This window comes from Lineus longissimus, chromosome 7 (genome assembly GCF_910592395.1).
Source record: "Lineus longissimus chromosome 7, tnLinLong1.2, whole genome shotgun sequence".
Taxonomy (NCBI): domain Eukaryota; kingdom Metazoa; phylum Nemertea; class Pilidiophora; order Heteronemertea; family Lineidae; genus Lineus; species Lineus longissimus.
Genome location: NC_088314.1, coordinates 18,505,500 through 18,520,041, shown reverse-complemented (window position 1 = coordinate 18,520,041; position 14,542 = coordinate 18,505,500). Strand labels below are relative to the sequence as shown.

At 43.3% G+C, this 14,542-nt stretch overlaps 1 protein-coding gene across 4 annotated transcripts in view; it reads right to left on the bottom strand.

The window, feature by feature from the left end:
- LOC135491211 (major facilitator superfamily domain-containing protein 4A-like) overlaps positions 1–10,869 on the bottom strand; it is a 34,721-nt gene extending 23,852 nt beyond the window's left edge. For all 4 annotated transcript variants that reach the window (XM_064776934.1, XM_064776938.1, XM_064776937.1 and 1 more), the window contains exon 1: positions 10,453–10,869. In XM_064776934.1, the coding sequence (XP_064633004.1) occupies positions 10,453–10,709 (257 nt within the window). In that variant the 5' untranslated portion in view covers positions 10,710–10,869. The remainder of the gene's footprint in view (positions 1–10,452) is intronic.
- Positions 10,870–14,542: the final 3,673 nt, after the last annotated feature.

Below are 14,542 nucleotides of genomic sequence, written 5' to 3'. Positions count from 1 at the left end.
GTGAATATTACACGTTCTGTATCATCTATCTGTTTGCCTTCACCGGTTCAATAGTTTTGAAGCGACTCGATCTGAGTCCTGAACAATTATTGACTGTCCTGCAGTCCTCGATGTGCCTGTCATAAAAGAATAACAAGTGATTAATCAATTTCAAAGTTTTCCTTTATTTGTGTCAACCTGGGGGATCAGTTCTCCATTTGACCGAGCACCTTTCAACTTACCGAGATGCCTGTCCTTGACAGTGCCCAGTCAGCCTGGAAAAACTTACCAGAAACAGCCAAAATGATCATTCATCGCTACAATTTATCAAAATAGCACGTGTTCATCTGGAAGCATGGACAATATGACGTCATATGCACGAAAATATAAGATAGCTTACCACCGTATGGTGCCCGTACAAATCCAGTATATGCACACCGATACGTTGCAATTTGTTCGCTATTAACAAGATAAGCCGGTAGTTCATTTTTCTCAATATGTGATGCATAACATCATTTAAAGATGAAAGCTTCGTTCAATGGTGGATGACAACACTGTTTTTTCCCCCAGACATAATTGAAACACGTTCTCCTTTCCCAGAACAGGCCAGCTCGGCATGTTGGGAGGCCTCCCCGATTCTCGCCAAGCTTGGGGATCGATTCCCCAGGGTGTGTGTAATCCCAGGGCAGAGATAATATCAAAATCGATGCATTAGTGCTTGTTTAAGCGCTGTAGTTATGTCTGCCTGGCCGTAAACGAACAATTTCCGCGCTGCGTACGCGCTTCCAAAACTCGCGTACTTTAGCCAATGGGAATTTGTTTTTCATTACGGTCATGTAGCAAACGCCAGCGTTTTTCAATGGTCAGCTAAGATTCTTTCAAAATAAGAAGTTTGAAACAAAGTTTGAGATATCTCAATAATGTATTAAAACATATTGCATAGGCATGGTGTGTGTATACACTGATACAGATATACTCCATGTCAATGCCATCGTGTTGACATGACTGGATCATGTGTACTGCGGCGAAGTTTGTTTCTATTTACATTGTACTTGCGGGACAGACAGAAACATTAGGGAGTTTTCGCAAATTCCTCGAAACGTCAACTCGAACGCCTACATGCATCCCATTGTTCGAGCTCGTGATCACGACGTCGAACAACGGGACAGACGTTCGCGTGGACGTTTCGGGTGCTTTGCGAAAACTCCCTATTGTACAGGAACGGCGTACACCTTTGAGATGAATACCAGGACCTCTGTCCATGAGATAACACATCTCCAGATCTTCCGATCGGGCTGCCTTATCTTTATCTAGCATCTGTTGCATATTGATTATATCATGGACACTATACATAATCTATGATTGTATCTTGTAATAAAATAATGCATCTAATAACATTCGCCGCGGGGATTCCTCCCGATATGAATAAGTCTTTCATTGCCAACGTCTGGAGACAACACAACACACAATAGGCCACTGCAATCAAGCCCAGTAGAAGTCCGTGTTGCAACAAGTGTCGGACCCACGACCTCTTGATCAAAAGCCTATTGTTCCAACAACAATACCACTGATCTCACCAGACCAGGGCTCTTCGTAGTCGTCAAACACGTTGCTGACGCAAATTTAAAGGGTCAACTAGCTGGCTAGGAGGATAATACCCCTGCTTGCCGCCTTGCACCGCCACTGATAGTTTCATACAGATGCTATCTCTCATGATAATCTTCGAGGCAGTTTAGGACGTGGCTTGTAGATTTCAGGCAGACGTACGGTTACACCTCCGTCTGGTGTGTTGGTTACTGCAGTTCAATACTTTTTCAATTTTCCTTCGAGAAGTCACGGTCCTACTCGAAGCCATTTCAGTAGGAAGAACCAACATATCTCATGCCAAAGTTGTATCTTTTACAAATGGCCATTGGCACTAACCTTCTCACACTAGCATTTTCAATCTTCTTACGCAAAGGCGCTATTTCATTTTCTTATGTGTGACAAAATAGTGCAGTTCTCGCCTAACTGCGGCAGGTTTCTCCTGAAGACATGGTTAATCAAATACCTCGTAAGTGGGAAAGAACGTACCATCAAGTAGCCGCGGAATCGGTAAGAGCCTGCTAATCATTGTCTTCATTGGTTAATCTTCAACGAGAGACTTTCACCCAAGGCAACCACGGCTAATGGCACCGTCCTAATTGCAGATCATTGCCCGATTGGGTGCAATGGCGGTATTCATTAGTGATGACTGTCTGCCGGAACAGTCTCTTCCGTATGATACATGACGCAAGTCCATTCCTTGCAAAAAACGCACAACAAGCAGCCTAAAGTACAATTAAGTCTTCAATTTATACCAACGTGATTCCGGAGGCCCCATTTCTAGCTTACGAGAAAGATGCCATCCAGTCGATCAAATCTATTTTCTTCAACTGTCAAACTAATGCACATCCACAATGGCTCATAATGATCCGCGGGATGGGAAGATGAATAGAATACTTTTAAAAGCCATTACTGTCATTCGGAAGCTGTATCATTTGCACACCCACGCAGGGAACTTAAATTGGAATGTGCATCTTTTCTTGTCAACCCGTAGAATCTATATCCTGTGAAAGGCAACATCGGCCGGCTGAACCTGGCGATGATACGGTGTTATTTTCTGAGTGATGGGGTGAACTCTTTGCCTCACTCAGGATAGATGTTGCTGTCACCTGGGCCAGTCTGACTGGAAGGCAGTAGCTTGCTAATCGCAATGCACAGTGGCTTACCCAACATGGTAGCTGATTGCAGAGAGAATATACTTCGATATAATGTCTGCTTTGTGGGATGGTTTCACCTTGTACAAGAAAAAGAAATTGTTCGATAATTGTGATTTTACAGAACCTTTAACTGTCATTTTGGACACAACAGGCTAAAACATCACCTGTTCACGAAATTCCGCATCGGCGAGAGCGACACCTGCATATGCAATTAAGAGCCCATGACTGCTGAGCACATACTGGGAAGACGCTCAAGTTTTGCAGACCTGAGGAAGGAGACCTGGCCAGAGGGAGCACGAATCCATGACCAGTTATATGGAGATCTCCAGCAGCTACGCAGGACCACCGATTTTATGATAAAATCCGGACTGACTGTCTAAAACGTGGTGAACGAAAGGAGAAGAAGAAGAACATTTAACCTGAGCGTGCGTATGCACGACCATAATCGCTTTAGCCACATCATGCCTAATCATCACACGGCATACGATCGATCATATTTGAAAAGAAATCTATAATACATTGTGACAACTCCATTGATCCTGGCCCATCTTATTCATTTAGTCTTTGAGCAACACTAAGGAGATTGCGTCGCCTAATTGTATTGCGAATGTCACTTTACAATTCGGTATGCACTGCTTGCCTCCGATAAGGTAAAAGTGTACTAGTTTTTGTAACTGCAGGCAGTGTTGAGGTGATGTTATCTAGTTAAGTCAATTCGCCCATGAGGGACTATTTTTCTATCTGCAGTCGCGACGACATGGCGTACCTTGTCAGAAACCCATGAGGGGACTACTTTTATTTGTAAACTGTCGTGATGTGCCAGGACAAGCCATCCATGAAGAGATGGCTTTCCTTCGTTAACTGCTAGCAGTGTTGACGTGACGTTCATTACCTAGCCAAGTGACCCATATGGGGAAAAGGCTTTCCTTTGTAACTGCAGTCTTCATGTGGTGCACTCCTAAACATTCCAAAGGCGAGGTGGTGAGTGATTTGAGTGACGTCAGGTTATTGTCTTCAGTTTGGTAATTTTCTCTGGCCTGGTTTGCCGTTATGAAATGTACGTTGTACTTAGTCACCCATTAAGGCTTGCTCCAATGCAAGTCAGGAGAGGCCATACCTTATCTAAATGTACACCATTCTTTCCCCGAGAGGTCATACCTTATCGACATGTACATGTACATCTAATCCATTCTTTCCCCGAGAGGCCATACCTTATCTACATGTACTCCATTCTTTCCCCGAGAGGTCATACCTTATCGACATGTACATGTACATCTAATCCATTCTTTCCCCGAGAGGCCATACCTTATCTACATGTGCACCATTCTTTCCCCGAGTGGTCATACCTTATCGACATGTACATGTACATGTAATCCATTCTTTCCCCGAGAGGCCATACCTTATCGACATGTACATGTACGTGTAATCCATTCTTTCCCCGAGAGGTCATACCTTATCGACATGTACATGTACCTGTAATCCATTCTTTCCCCGAAAGGTCATACCTTATCTATGCATTCTATTCTTTCTTTAGTTACGAACCGATCTAACAATATGTAACAAGTCACCAAGAAATCCTGATTGATTTCTTAAGAAAAGTTTGAGTGGCGGGCGTTATTAGAAAAATCACCTTCTCCGATATCTCTTTTCGCCAGTCCTTCTTACCATTCGTATGTATCCAGTCTCCCAGAAATGACTTTTCGCAATCATAAAAAATCTAATAAGACGCGACCTGTTTGCAAAGGTAGAGCTCAATAAGCTCAATAAGAATATTGCTTTCTCTTTTTTTCATCCCCATCCCCGCATAGTCGATGTGATTAACATCCAGAAGTGATTTTGTGATTGATATAGAACTTTTTCATCATTTCTGTCAACGTGTTAATGGCATGGTCTTTGCAAAATGCGTTCATGATTTTTGTTTCACAGTTATCGAGGATTCTGTTCCGCAGGCCAGTAATTCCTCTTAGGTAATTGTCTTGTTGCGGTCAACGCACCGAAAATCTACGCTCGGTCCAATCGTGTATTTGGTGATTAAAATTGCTGGCGAGCAACGGTGCTAGTGGATAGTTGAAATACTAAACATTCGCTTGGCCGAGCATTCTTTCCCGGTCAATATTCGTTTCTCTGTTTCTTTAAAGGGATGTAGATGTGGTAAGGGCACCAGTGTGCGTCTGCGTGATGAAAGTAGGCGCATCGCCACGCAATTTCTCATCGGTGCCATCTCGAAGAGGACGCTGAAAATGTTGGACGGGAGAAGGCCAGTGTGTCACCCAGAGTTATCATTCTCCTGGCGGTAAACCAAGACAAATGAAACCGAACAGCACATTCCATGTCGAGACATTAACATTCTGAACCATCCGAAGCTCGTGTAAAATGTACGTTCTATAGCATCAGATTACTCATGCCCAAATCCGCATTGTCCTGCTCACTGAGCTAGTTGATTAAGACAGACAGGCAAACCAAAGCGCTGGAGTATAGTATTGGTCGGACAAATTACAGAAATTAGTGACAAAGCACAACACCCATATATGGGCATCATCCATATTGGAGAGTTCCATCCGTATTGGCGCACATCCGAATGGGCGTGCAGAGACAAATGCGGTTTCCATCGCAACAGAATCTGCGGGGGCAAATCAATTTCATGATTGCAAACGCAAACGGAATTTCAGTGTTAGCTTTTCCCTGACACCTTGATGACTACTGCGATATTTCGTGAATGGCGGAGGGGATTTAGGGACCAACCGTTACATTGACTACGCCCACACCAAACTGATTGCGTGATTTCGACTGATAATAATCTCTACCCGAAATTGGCGATATTTCTTCAATACACCTTAGGGCGGAGTTGCAGAACACACGAATATTAATTTCCGTTATAGGCCTAAGTGAGGCAGGTGTAAAAGTTTGAATTGTCCGTGTCCGGGTGACAATATTCTCGTATTTGCTGTTCGAAACGAAATAGACTTCCGACTTCGGAGACCGACTGCGCGTTGCAAAGAACCGTCCCCATTTAAAAGACAGGCCCACCGGATTGAGTCAACAAAAGGTTTAGAATCGGAATAGATCCGATCGATACCAAACACATTTTTGCTGCGCGTGTAAACGGCCCCATTGACGAGTGTGTGATGTATTGTCCTATTTCTAACATAATTCATACATCATAATGATCCGTGTCCGTGTCTGAACAAACATGGGAAAAAATTGATGCTGGTGGAGACCATTTCCATCCAACACATAACCAACCACAGCAGGTGTTTGTATCTGACAATCAAATGTAAACAAATCGGCGCATCTCTCATTGTATGGGTGGCCTATCCACTGATTGCATATTTATTCAGTTATTTCGATGAAAATCTCTGAATTAATTCTGGCGTGAAGTTTACATATCGACCTTGATTAAAGATGCAGTGATTGTGATGCAAGCAGCGCTTGCAGAAATGAGGGCAAAGCGTGCATGGAGACTGACGAGATGAGCTCACTTTTACGTCAGCTCGCGCTCGAAACACTACGGACATTACAGCCGTAATTCGATTTGGTTTACTGCGCAGACGGAAGCCCCGGCTCTTTTGTGAATTAACTATGTAACGCCCGTGCGTGGAGCTGTTTTTTCAAGAAGAGGATTGCCAGACCAACCCAGCACTATTTGTTCACCAGGTGCATGCCCCAAGTTACTTTTTGAATCGGCCAATCACTGTGCGTATGGTAATTTGTGACGCCAGGCATTACGTGGAAATAATCAATGCGATATTAAGTTGTTTTCTTTCGGCCTGGCGAATGAAACGCCACCATTCGAGGTCAATTCCCGCCGTCCTTTGGACGGACCAGCTCGGTCTATACCCCACATCGTTCTGAACTCAGTCGGCAGTTCAGCGCCGCGCCCCGTAAACGAGATTTTATCGCTGCGACTTGCATGCGACAGTAAATCAATGCGCCACGCAAACGATAGCTTTGAGTTGGTGCGACCTGCAATAAATATCAAAGGAAACCAACAGGTTAGATTTACGAATGCCCCCAACAAGTCATGTCCCTCAAATATTAACAAAATTGACAACTGCGTCTTTTGTTCTTGAGACGCCTCCGCTCGATTACACATAGGGATAGGAAGAAGATATGATAGAAACCGATTCACCGCTTTGACACTATTCAGTTGCCATGGAAACTGATGGTTTTAAGTCAACAAATGTCGGAGAAGCCGCTTTTGATAGGCATGTTGGTACCAGGCGTATTGACAGGGGAAGGGTTGAGTGGCGAGAGAATACGACCCCAGGTTATGTTACCCCAGATCATGTGTATATGTCATTACACAATATGAAATGTTCAAATCCAATGACAAATTTTAACTATTCGGAGAAGCCTACGCCGACACCGAGGTAAAGGCTTGATTGAATGAAAATGTACAGATCGGATGCGAATATTCCTCAAGGCCCATCATATTGCCCCTTTACCAGATGGCATGTAGATGCTTCAAACTCCATAAGTAGTGAGAAATGAAGTTCCCATATGATAACACAGTTGATGAGTGTCATCATCTCTTTCTTGTCTGAGTGCATTTGATGTACATGAACACAATGGAGAACATATACGTATCGCATGATGGTTTTCATATATCAGGGTGTGTCCATATTGGCCCTGCGTTCTGATATCGACAACATTTGAAAGGCTTATGGTTATCAAAATTTTGCATGCCTATATGCCGGGAAAAGGTTGAGTTGTGCGGCCACACCAGGAAAGTTCATACAAATATCTACTTTTTATCATCTTCTCCCCGCACGACCGGAGACTCTATTATGGATGATGTTTGAACCGGCGAACCAGCTACCATTGCCTCTATACTACTCCGAATGGTGGAGACGCGGCCATTTCATTATGAGTGAGGTATTCTATGCATATCTGATGCGAAATGTTGAGACATCGTTAGAAACTGTTTTACTGCGAAGCTATGGCCGTGCCTACATTCAGTTCAGTTGCATGGCGAGAACGTAATGTATGGTCAAAAAATCAGAATGCCATTTCGTGGAATTGAGTACCGGGTATGGCCTCATATATAATACCTTTGCTTCACGTACGGTCCCTAATAAGAACATCATACTTCAATGGGAGCAAATCTCATTCTCATTTCTGATGAGATTATTGGAGCAATATTGCTATGATACATGTGGCGCTTTATCTTGCCCACGATAATGTCATCGGTCTCCAGCTCTATTCAGATTAGAATCACCCGACCATTGAATATCCCCGCGATTCAGACCATACACCAAGTCTTTGGTCACATTCAAGGATTATGCGTGTATGATTACCCGTCCTGTATCTTATGGAATGAGTTATGGCCAAATAAGGGAGAGAGTTTGGTAGTCATGCGCCAGGCTGAAGAAGTGATGTTCGGAGTGATACTCCCGAGCGCATTTTTATTGATTAACATTAGTTTTACCAAAAGTAGGTCAAAGGTAGGTTTAAGTTCAAGATCACACAGATGAACCTCCAAGGTAAAATAGAGATTACTATACCTGATCAAACAGACGTCGCGCGAAACTCTTCGTAAGGGTTGCGAAACCGCCCTACTATCATTAGAACTAATTGCGGGAAAAAGTACAATCTTTCCCTTGAGGCAGAGAGACCAGCCAACCCATCTGGGTTAATCATATTTACCGCACTTTCGATTATCAGAGCAAAAATAGCAACATGGCAATTCGTTGACCCGTCCTAAGTAAGTTCCTTTGCCTATAAGCAATAACAACATCTAGACAAAAAATCTTTAAAAAAGAAATCATGATGTCTTTAATCAGCCGCTGTAGAGGAAAAACCAATGCTGAACGATATGTTATCCACAAGAGACAATACCTAATCATATAAGGTAAATGTGGTACAATCATAGCCGCGGTACAACTACAGCGTCAGTGTGCATTGGTGTGTACATCTACATGTACTATCAGCTCTTTTCAACACTGTATAATTGTACCATGTTACCTTACATTTACAACATTTATATCAACCAATTACATGTAGTATCTTTGGTCTAAGGAATTGATACCGAACTGGAGGTAAAACAGCGAGGGAAGAGCTAAAATGCATTATTCTAACATTTTAGCTCCACCCAAGCGGTTTTGGTGTGACAATCAATACTGACAGTGAGGTATCAATTTCTGTTCTAAAACATCTCAAATTAGATATCGAATAATGCGGTTTTAAATGCTTCCATAATTTGCAACACCAGCGGTTATGGTTGCCTAACCATAACCGCGGAATTGAAAACGAGGCGCCGTAGGCGTATAGTGCATTTACACTGTAAACTACGGTTCATTATATATCTAGATGTTTTGGAATTGAGAATAAAAACAAGAGGAACAACGTGTAACTGATGAAACTACATGTATGTATAACTTTTTTAAAGCTTGACCTAATCGTTGCATTTTTCGTGTATCTATTAACTGAAGAGATATTTTATTGTTTTGGATTTTTTCATGAAAGTAATTGCAGGGTAATAGGTCATGAGCGTTACAGGCAAAATTGTGATTCTATAGATCCTATTATTGCCTATGATAACGGCAATTTTCTCTATTGATTTTTTAAAGGGACAACTTGGGCATCGGATGTGTTCATACCAAAAGCGGCTTCAAGGAGTACCGCGACCGCTCTAAACAGGATAATTGAAATATCACGAAACTGCAATAAACAATGAACTAGGACCGGATGTAACCAAGTCCTGCATGAAATTCACAAGCATTGTCTAAAACTGCTTCGCGAAAATCGTTATTAGAGATCAGCATTAATAGTGTGAGACCACAAGTGACGGCACATGGTGGCAAGCAGTGGCATTATCCTCCAGCCCAGGTAAATACCACAGGTTGTCCCTAAAGCTTGCCGCACACTAGCCGCCAACTTTGGCGTCGAGAGGCGTCAGCCGAACGCTTCTTGTCGCCAAAGTTGGCGGCTAGTGTGCTGCGGGTTTTAAAGTGACTTTTGCCTATTTTCGTCAAAATCTATCGCTGCTTCCCGGGACTTCATTTATTAAACTGGTTCAAGTCGAGGCGAAGTAGGCCTATAAAAAGTTACATGTGGATGAACAATGCGACCCATTTATGTCAGATAACTGGCCGTATAGGACGTACTGATATACGCATTATAGATCGATAATTACCAGATAAAAATGATATATATCATTTGTTCCGACGGACAATACTACAAAGTCAGTTCTTGATAACACAGGTTTTGTACTTCCGCTCTGTTGTACATAAAGTACTTCCTTGACTTCTTTCGAAAATTATTGATATATTACAGTTGGGCCCAAGAGGGCGTTTTTGAGGTAATAAAGTTAATTTGAATTTTGAATTGAAAGTTAACGTTGCGTCTTGTTCGCAGAAAGTCAAAAGTCTATTACATAGGCTTTAAAACAACAATATGATAACACTACCTTCCCTTTAAAGGTCTGGTGGTGGTTTGACGTGACGTCATCACTCGCCATGGTGGAGGAACAGACAAAAGAAAGCAAGCCAAAATGACCATGAGAATTCATTCAAGTTGTTCCAGAGATGGCCAACTGTGAAAACACTCTTTTGGAATGTCCTAAACGAAGTATAGCAAAGGAGTATCCGTGATGACGATATATATAATCAGATCGAAATTATGTAAGAAGTCACTGGCTGCTGAAAGTAGTCTTCACATGGGTATATTTTACAACACAAGATATAATTCTGATTGAGGTAAAAATGGGAGGTAACGTAATGCTCCGCCTTACCTGTTTACGAGATATCCGGAAAACATTGATCCGATCAAGACGAATAGAAGTTGGGCAAAAAACACCAGACTCATTTTTCTCATGTCCTCGGAAACCTGGCATCCAAGATCCAGCAGAGTAGGCCCAAGGAACGCCACGCATATTCCAAATCCGAGAAAAATACCACAATAAACTATAGTAGGTTGCCAATTCCGCTTAAAAAGTTGCCAAAAGCCCGTGTGCTCCGTCACCAAGGGTTTCTTCTCCCCGTTTTGCATTGCGCGCTTGGGTGTATTCCGTGTCCAAGTCTCGCACTGGGGATATTCGGCCCTAGGTCACTGGCGATGTCAGAGTGGTGGGTTTATATCTCCCCATCCTATCGCGCGCGCTCCCCAGAACCTTAATCAGCCGCCGTATTCGCCAGAGCGGCAACTGCAGTTGGCGATACGGTTGATTGCAGCGCCAATCAACATCGTGGTGGTAGATGGCTAAACCAGGCATCTGTGTGTGTTCAGGCCGAGGTGGAGTGCTTTATTGGACGGCTGTGTCAGTAAGTGGATTGCAATAGGAATATAATTGATAGTTTGCAATGCAAAATTTAAAAGCCAAAGAATATAGGCCTGTATGATTGGCCGATGGTATTTGTTTTGTAAGTTTGTGCAGTAACATTACCAACTAACTCTGCCACAGCTTGTGAGCTCTGATCACCAAATTTGTATATACAATGTTTTGTGTCAATCTGTTAGATTGCTGACTAATGATTATATCGAAACCATTTCAGTCGATATTAATTAATGCTTATCAGGAGCGTTGAGCCCCAAGAAATAGCTTTCAAAGCACAGATTCACTTTTGGTGTAGTGATTTTCAATGATGTCGGACCATACCCGAATCATTGCGATGGGATCATAGGCAGGACAGGTGGTTAAATTGGCCATCCTCGGGTGACTATGCATATGTTTGATTCACCACTAAATACATTCGTAGTACACGCCGGAATACTACAAAATGTAGGCCTACTTTGAGATGGGAGAGACTCCTATTGGCGACTTCGTGTAACTTCTTGCTTACCCAGCTCCTATCAATAGAGTCCCTTTAATTAAAAGAAGTCTAAAGGCAGGAGCTATAGGTAGATCAGATAAAGATACGCGAAGTCGCCGACAGGGCCGTGCTCTGCCATCTCACAAAACATTGAAGCTATCCACGCTGTTACGAGGAAGACGCTCATCACCGAATCAATATCATCCAATCCCCAAACCCCGCATATTAGTCGCCTGAAAACCAACACTTTGACCCCTTAGTAATTGTATATAGCCCCCTTTAAATGAATATATGGTTTGTTTACAGAATTGTAGATTGTAATTGTAAGTGAGTTTCGCTGGTTTGCGAGGCAGTTTTAGACAGGGGCCCTTTGGGTACATTCCGTTCTGTTGTACTATTTATTGCAGTAACGGTATTTGATATTCAGGTGATTACTTCTGTGAAGTCGAATGACTCCTGTCCGACCTATATAAAGCCTATCAAGTGATGTGTAATTGGGCCACGATGATCGATGACAAAAGCCATAACATCATCACCATCATAACATACTAAAGCTGATTTTAAATACACGATTTATAGTTAGATACACGATTTGTAGTTGTTCAGAAACTGGAATAGGGAAATTGTGGATCACTGCGTATCCGTATCAAAATCCGCCTGAAATAGCACTAGTTCTGTACCGGTCCATGGGAGGCGCTGGGGTCACTACACTCCAGACGCAGTGGACCGGTCGCCCGAGGAAAGACGACTAGGATGACGAAACGGACTGCATAGGAGTCTAGGGGTCACGGGCAACTCCAGAGGACGGTCCGAATCAGCGACTTGAATTCCCGAGGCTACACGCCTCGCCTGAAATGGCCATCTCATCCAAACCCCCGGACCAAAAAGTTAAACACGGCCCTGCCGGAATAGGCAGATTAGTACTGCCTCTAATATACTCGTGCCACCCTATAAATATGGCCGTATTTCCTACTATCTCGTCCAATACTACAGCCAACCCAAACCCCAGCTTCCCTCTGGCCATCACTTATTACTCCACGACACTGATGTCTTTCCATTCACAGTTCGCAGTTACAATCACATTTCGGGCTCCTGGTGTCACGGGATTAGGCCCTAATCGAGTTTTAAGGCGGAGACTAAGTCCCGCGTCACACATAAATCTCACCCAACGTCTGGCGGGACATTGTTGCTCGCAGATGTTGTCCGGCGGATGGGGTTGTTTGGAATTGGCGTCATTTTGCATTTAGAGACGAACGAGGCCTTGTTTGGCATAGCGCGATTGTTTACACATCCTCGCCGGGGAAGGACCGGGTATAATGCTCACAGCGCCAACCGGCGATTGCGATTCATGCTGTTCGAACTCAAGCAAGCAGCTGGGTTGTTGTGGCACGTCTGAGGAGAGGGGAAGCGCATTTAACCATCTGACGCAGAAATGCTTATGTTATGTTAAGTACAACCATTGGAAATTTTGATAAAAGGCCTATGCCAGTCATCAAAAATTTCAATTTGTTATTGAATTTGAAAATTTCAAATTGCATAAATTGACGTACTAAATATCATACGGACATGAGTGACTTCGCTCGAAATAGCGACGATGTCGAAACGTGGAGATAAATCTCCTTGCCCGACTGATACTAGTTGAGCTCTGCAACAAATTTGGCTCCGTTTTTAATTCATCTCATCGATGAAAAAATTATCTACGGCAAAAAAAAATACATGAATAAAACTCCCAAGCTCTTCACATTTCCCTTGTTTGACGCTGACTTCCGGTTGCTACTAACCTGGCGGAAGTAGATCTCTAGCCGGAATCCAATCAACTGTTACGGAAACGCCGCATTGCAGATCAACGCAGCAAGCCACCGGTTGAAATTGCTGCTGATGGGAGCTCAGCGGATATGATTTAACCCTCCATAATCATAACAGCGTAGTTCGCCGAGACTGACGAAATCTCAGTGGGACGGACCAGCCGGTCTAAAGGAGAGCGCTCAATTCGTCATCGAAGAACATGAGCGAACAAACCCTCGATTGGGGCTGTATATCCTTTAACATTGATTACATCCAAGGATATTAACGTAACTACATGTAATTCGCCAGCAACCTGACCTTTAAATCGTGCCCTTTCCAGCAAGTCGCCCCCTTTTCTTGTCAAGCGCAATGCCTGATAAAGCAATCCTTTGTTGGTGAATATTATCAATCTCTTATTAGCGTGGGCGGGAGAATCCCCTCGTGGCAGGTCCCTATTGTGACCGAATTGGGAGTATCGCTCAGATGATGATAAATCCAATAAAGGATGGCTTGAAACAGATCACGGTTGATGCGATGCGTGGTGGCTTTTATTGCCTCTAAAATGATCAACGGATACTTCCCGAGGCATTCGAGACCGCTACCCAAAAGCGAAAGGCATGAACGGTCGTCCAGGAAGTGTTTTGCTCCGGAGCCCGGTGTACATTAGCAAACTTTTGTTGGCAAACATCATCAGCAATATGTTTGGGCGTGTTTGCCACAAAAAGTTTGCACGGGTTTGTTTATGTGGGCGTGTTTCCAGACACCAGCAAACACCAGCCAACTTGCTCATGTTTGGCCATGTTCATTCTTCGAAACACGCAGAACAGGCTCCGACACTTCCCATCACGACCTTCCGCATTTCGCCCACGGGAAAGGACGTTTTACTCGCCTCGTTTTTGTCTAGGTCCAGTCGACGATTTCTTCCGCACCACATGCCAGAGTTGTGGACCAACACCTATTTTAAGACATTCCTTTTAAAATTGATTTTGAAAGGTGTACTGTAGCAGAGGGTAGAGTTCTTCACGAAATTGATCCAGCAACCATTCGTGCTAACTCCGGTCAGAAACTGAAATAAATACTCAACAAAAAAAACTTTGGGGAGAAAACTAATAACCGGTTATATATATTCCGTAGCAAAATCTTTAATCATTTCAAAATTTACCGGAAAGTTCCACAACTCGTGGTTCAGAGCAAGTTACCATGGTAACACCTGTATAAACAAAACAAGCCACAAGAAGGTGTTAATTTCAAAGTTAACATAGAAAGAAAACTAATCAGAGTTCTTAA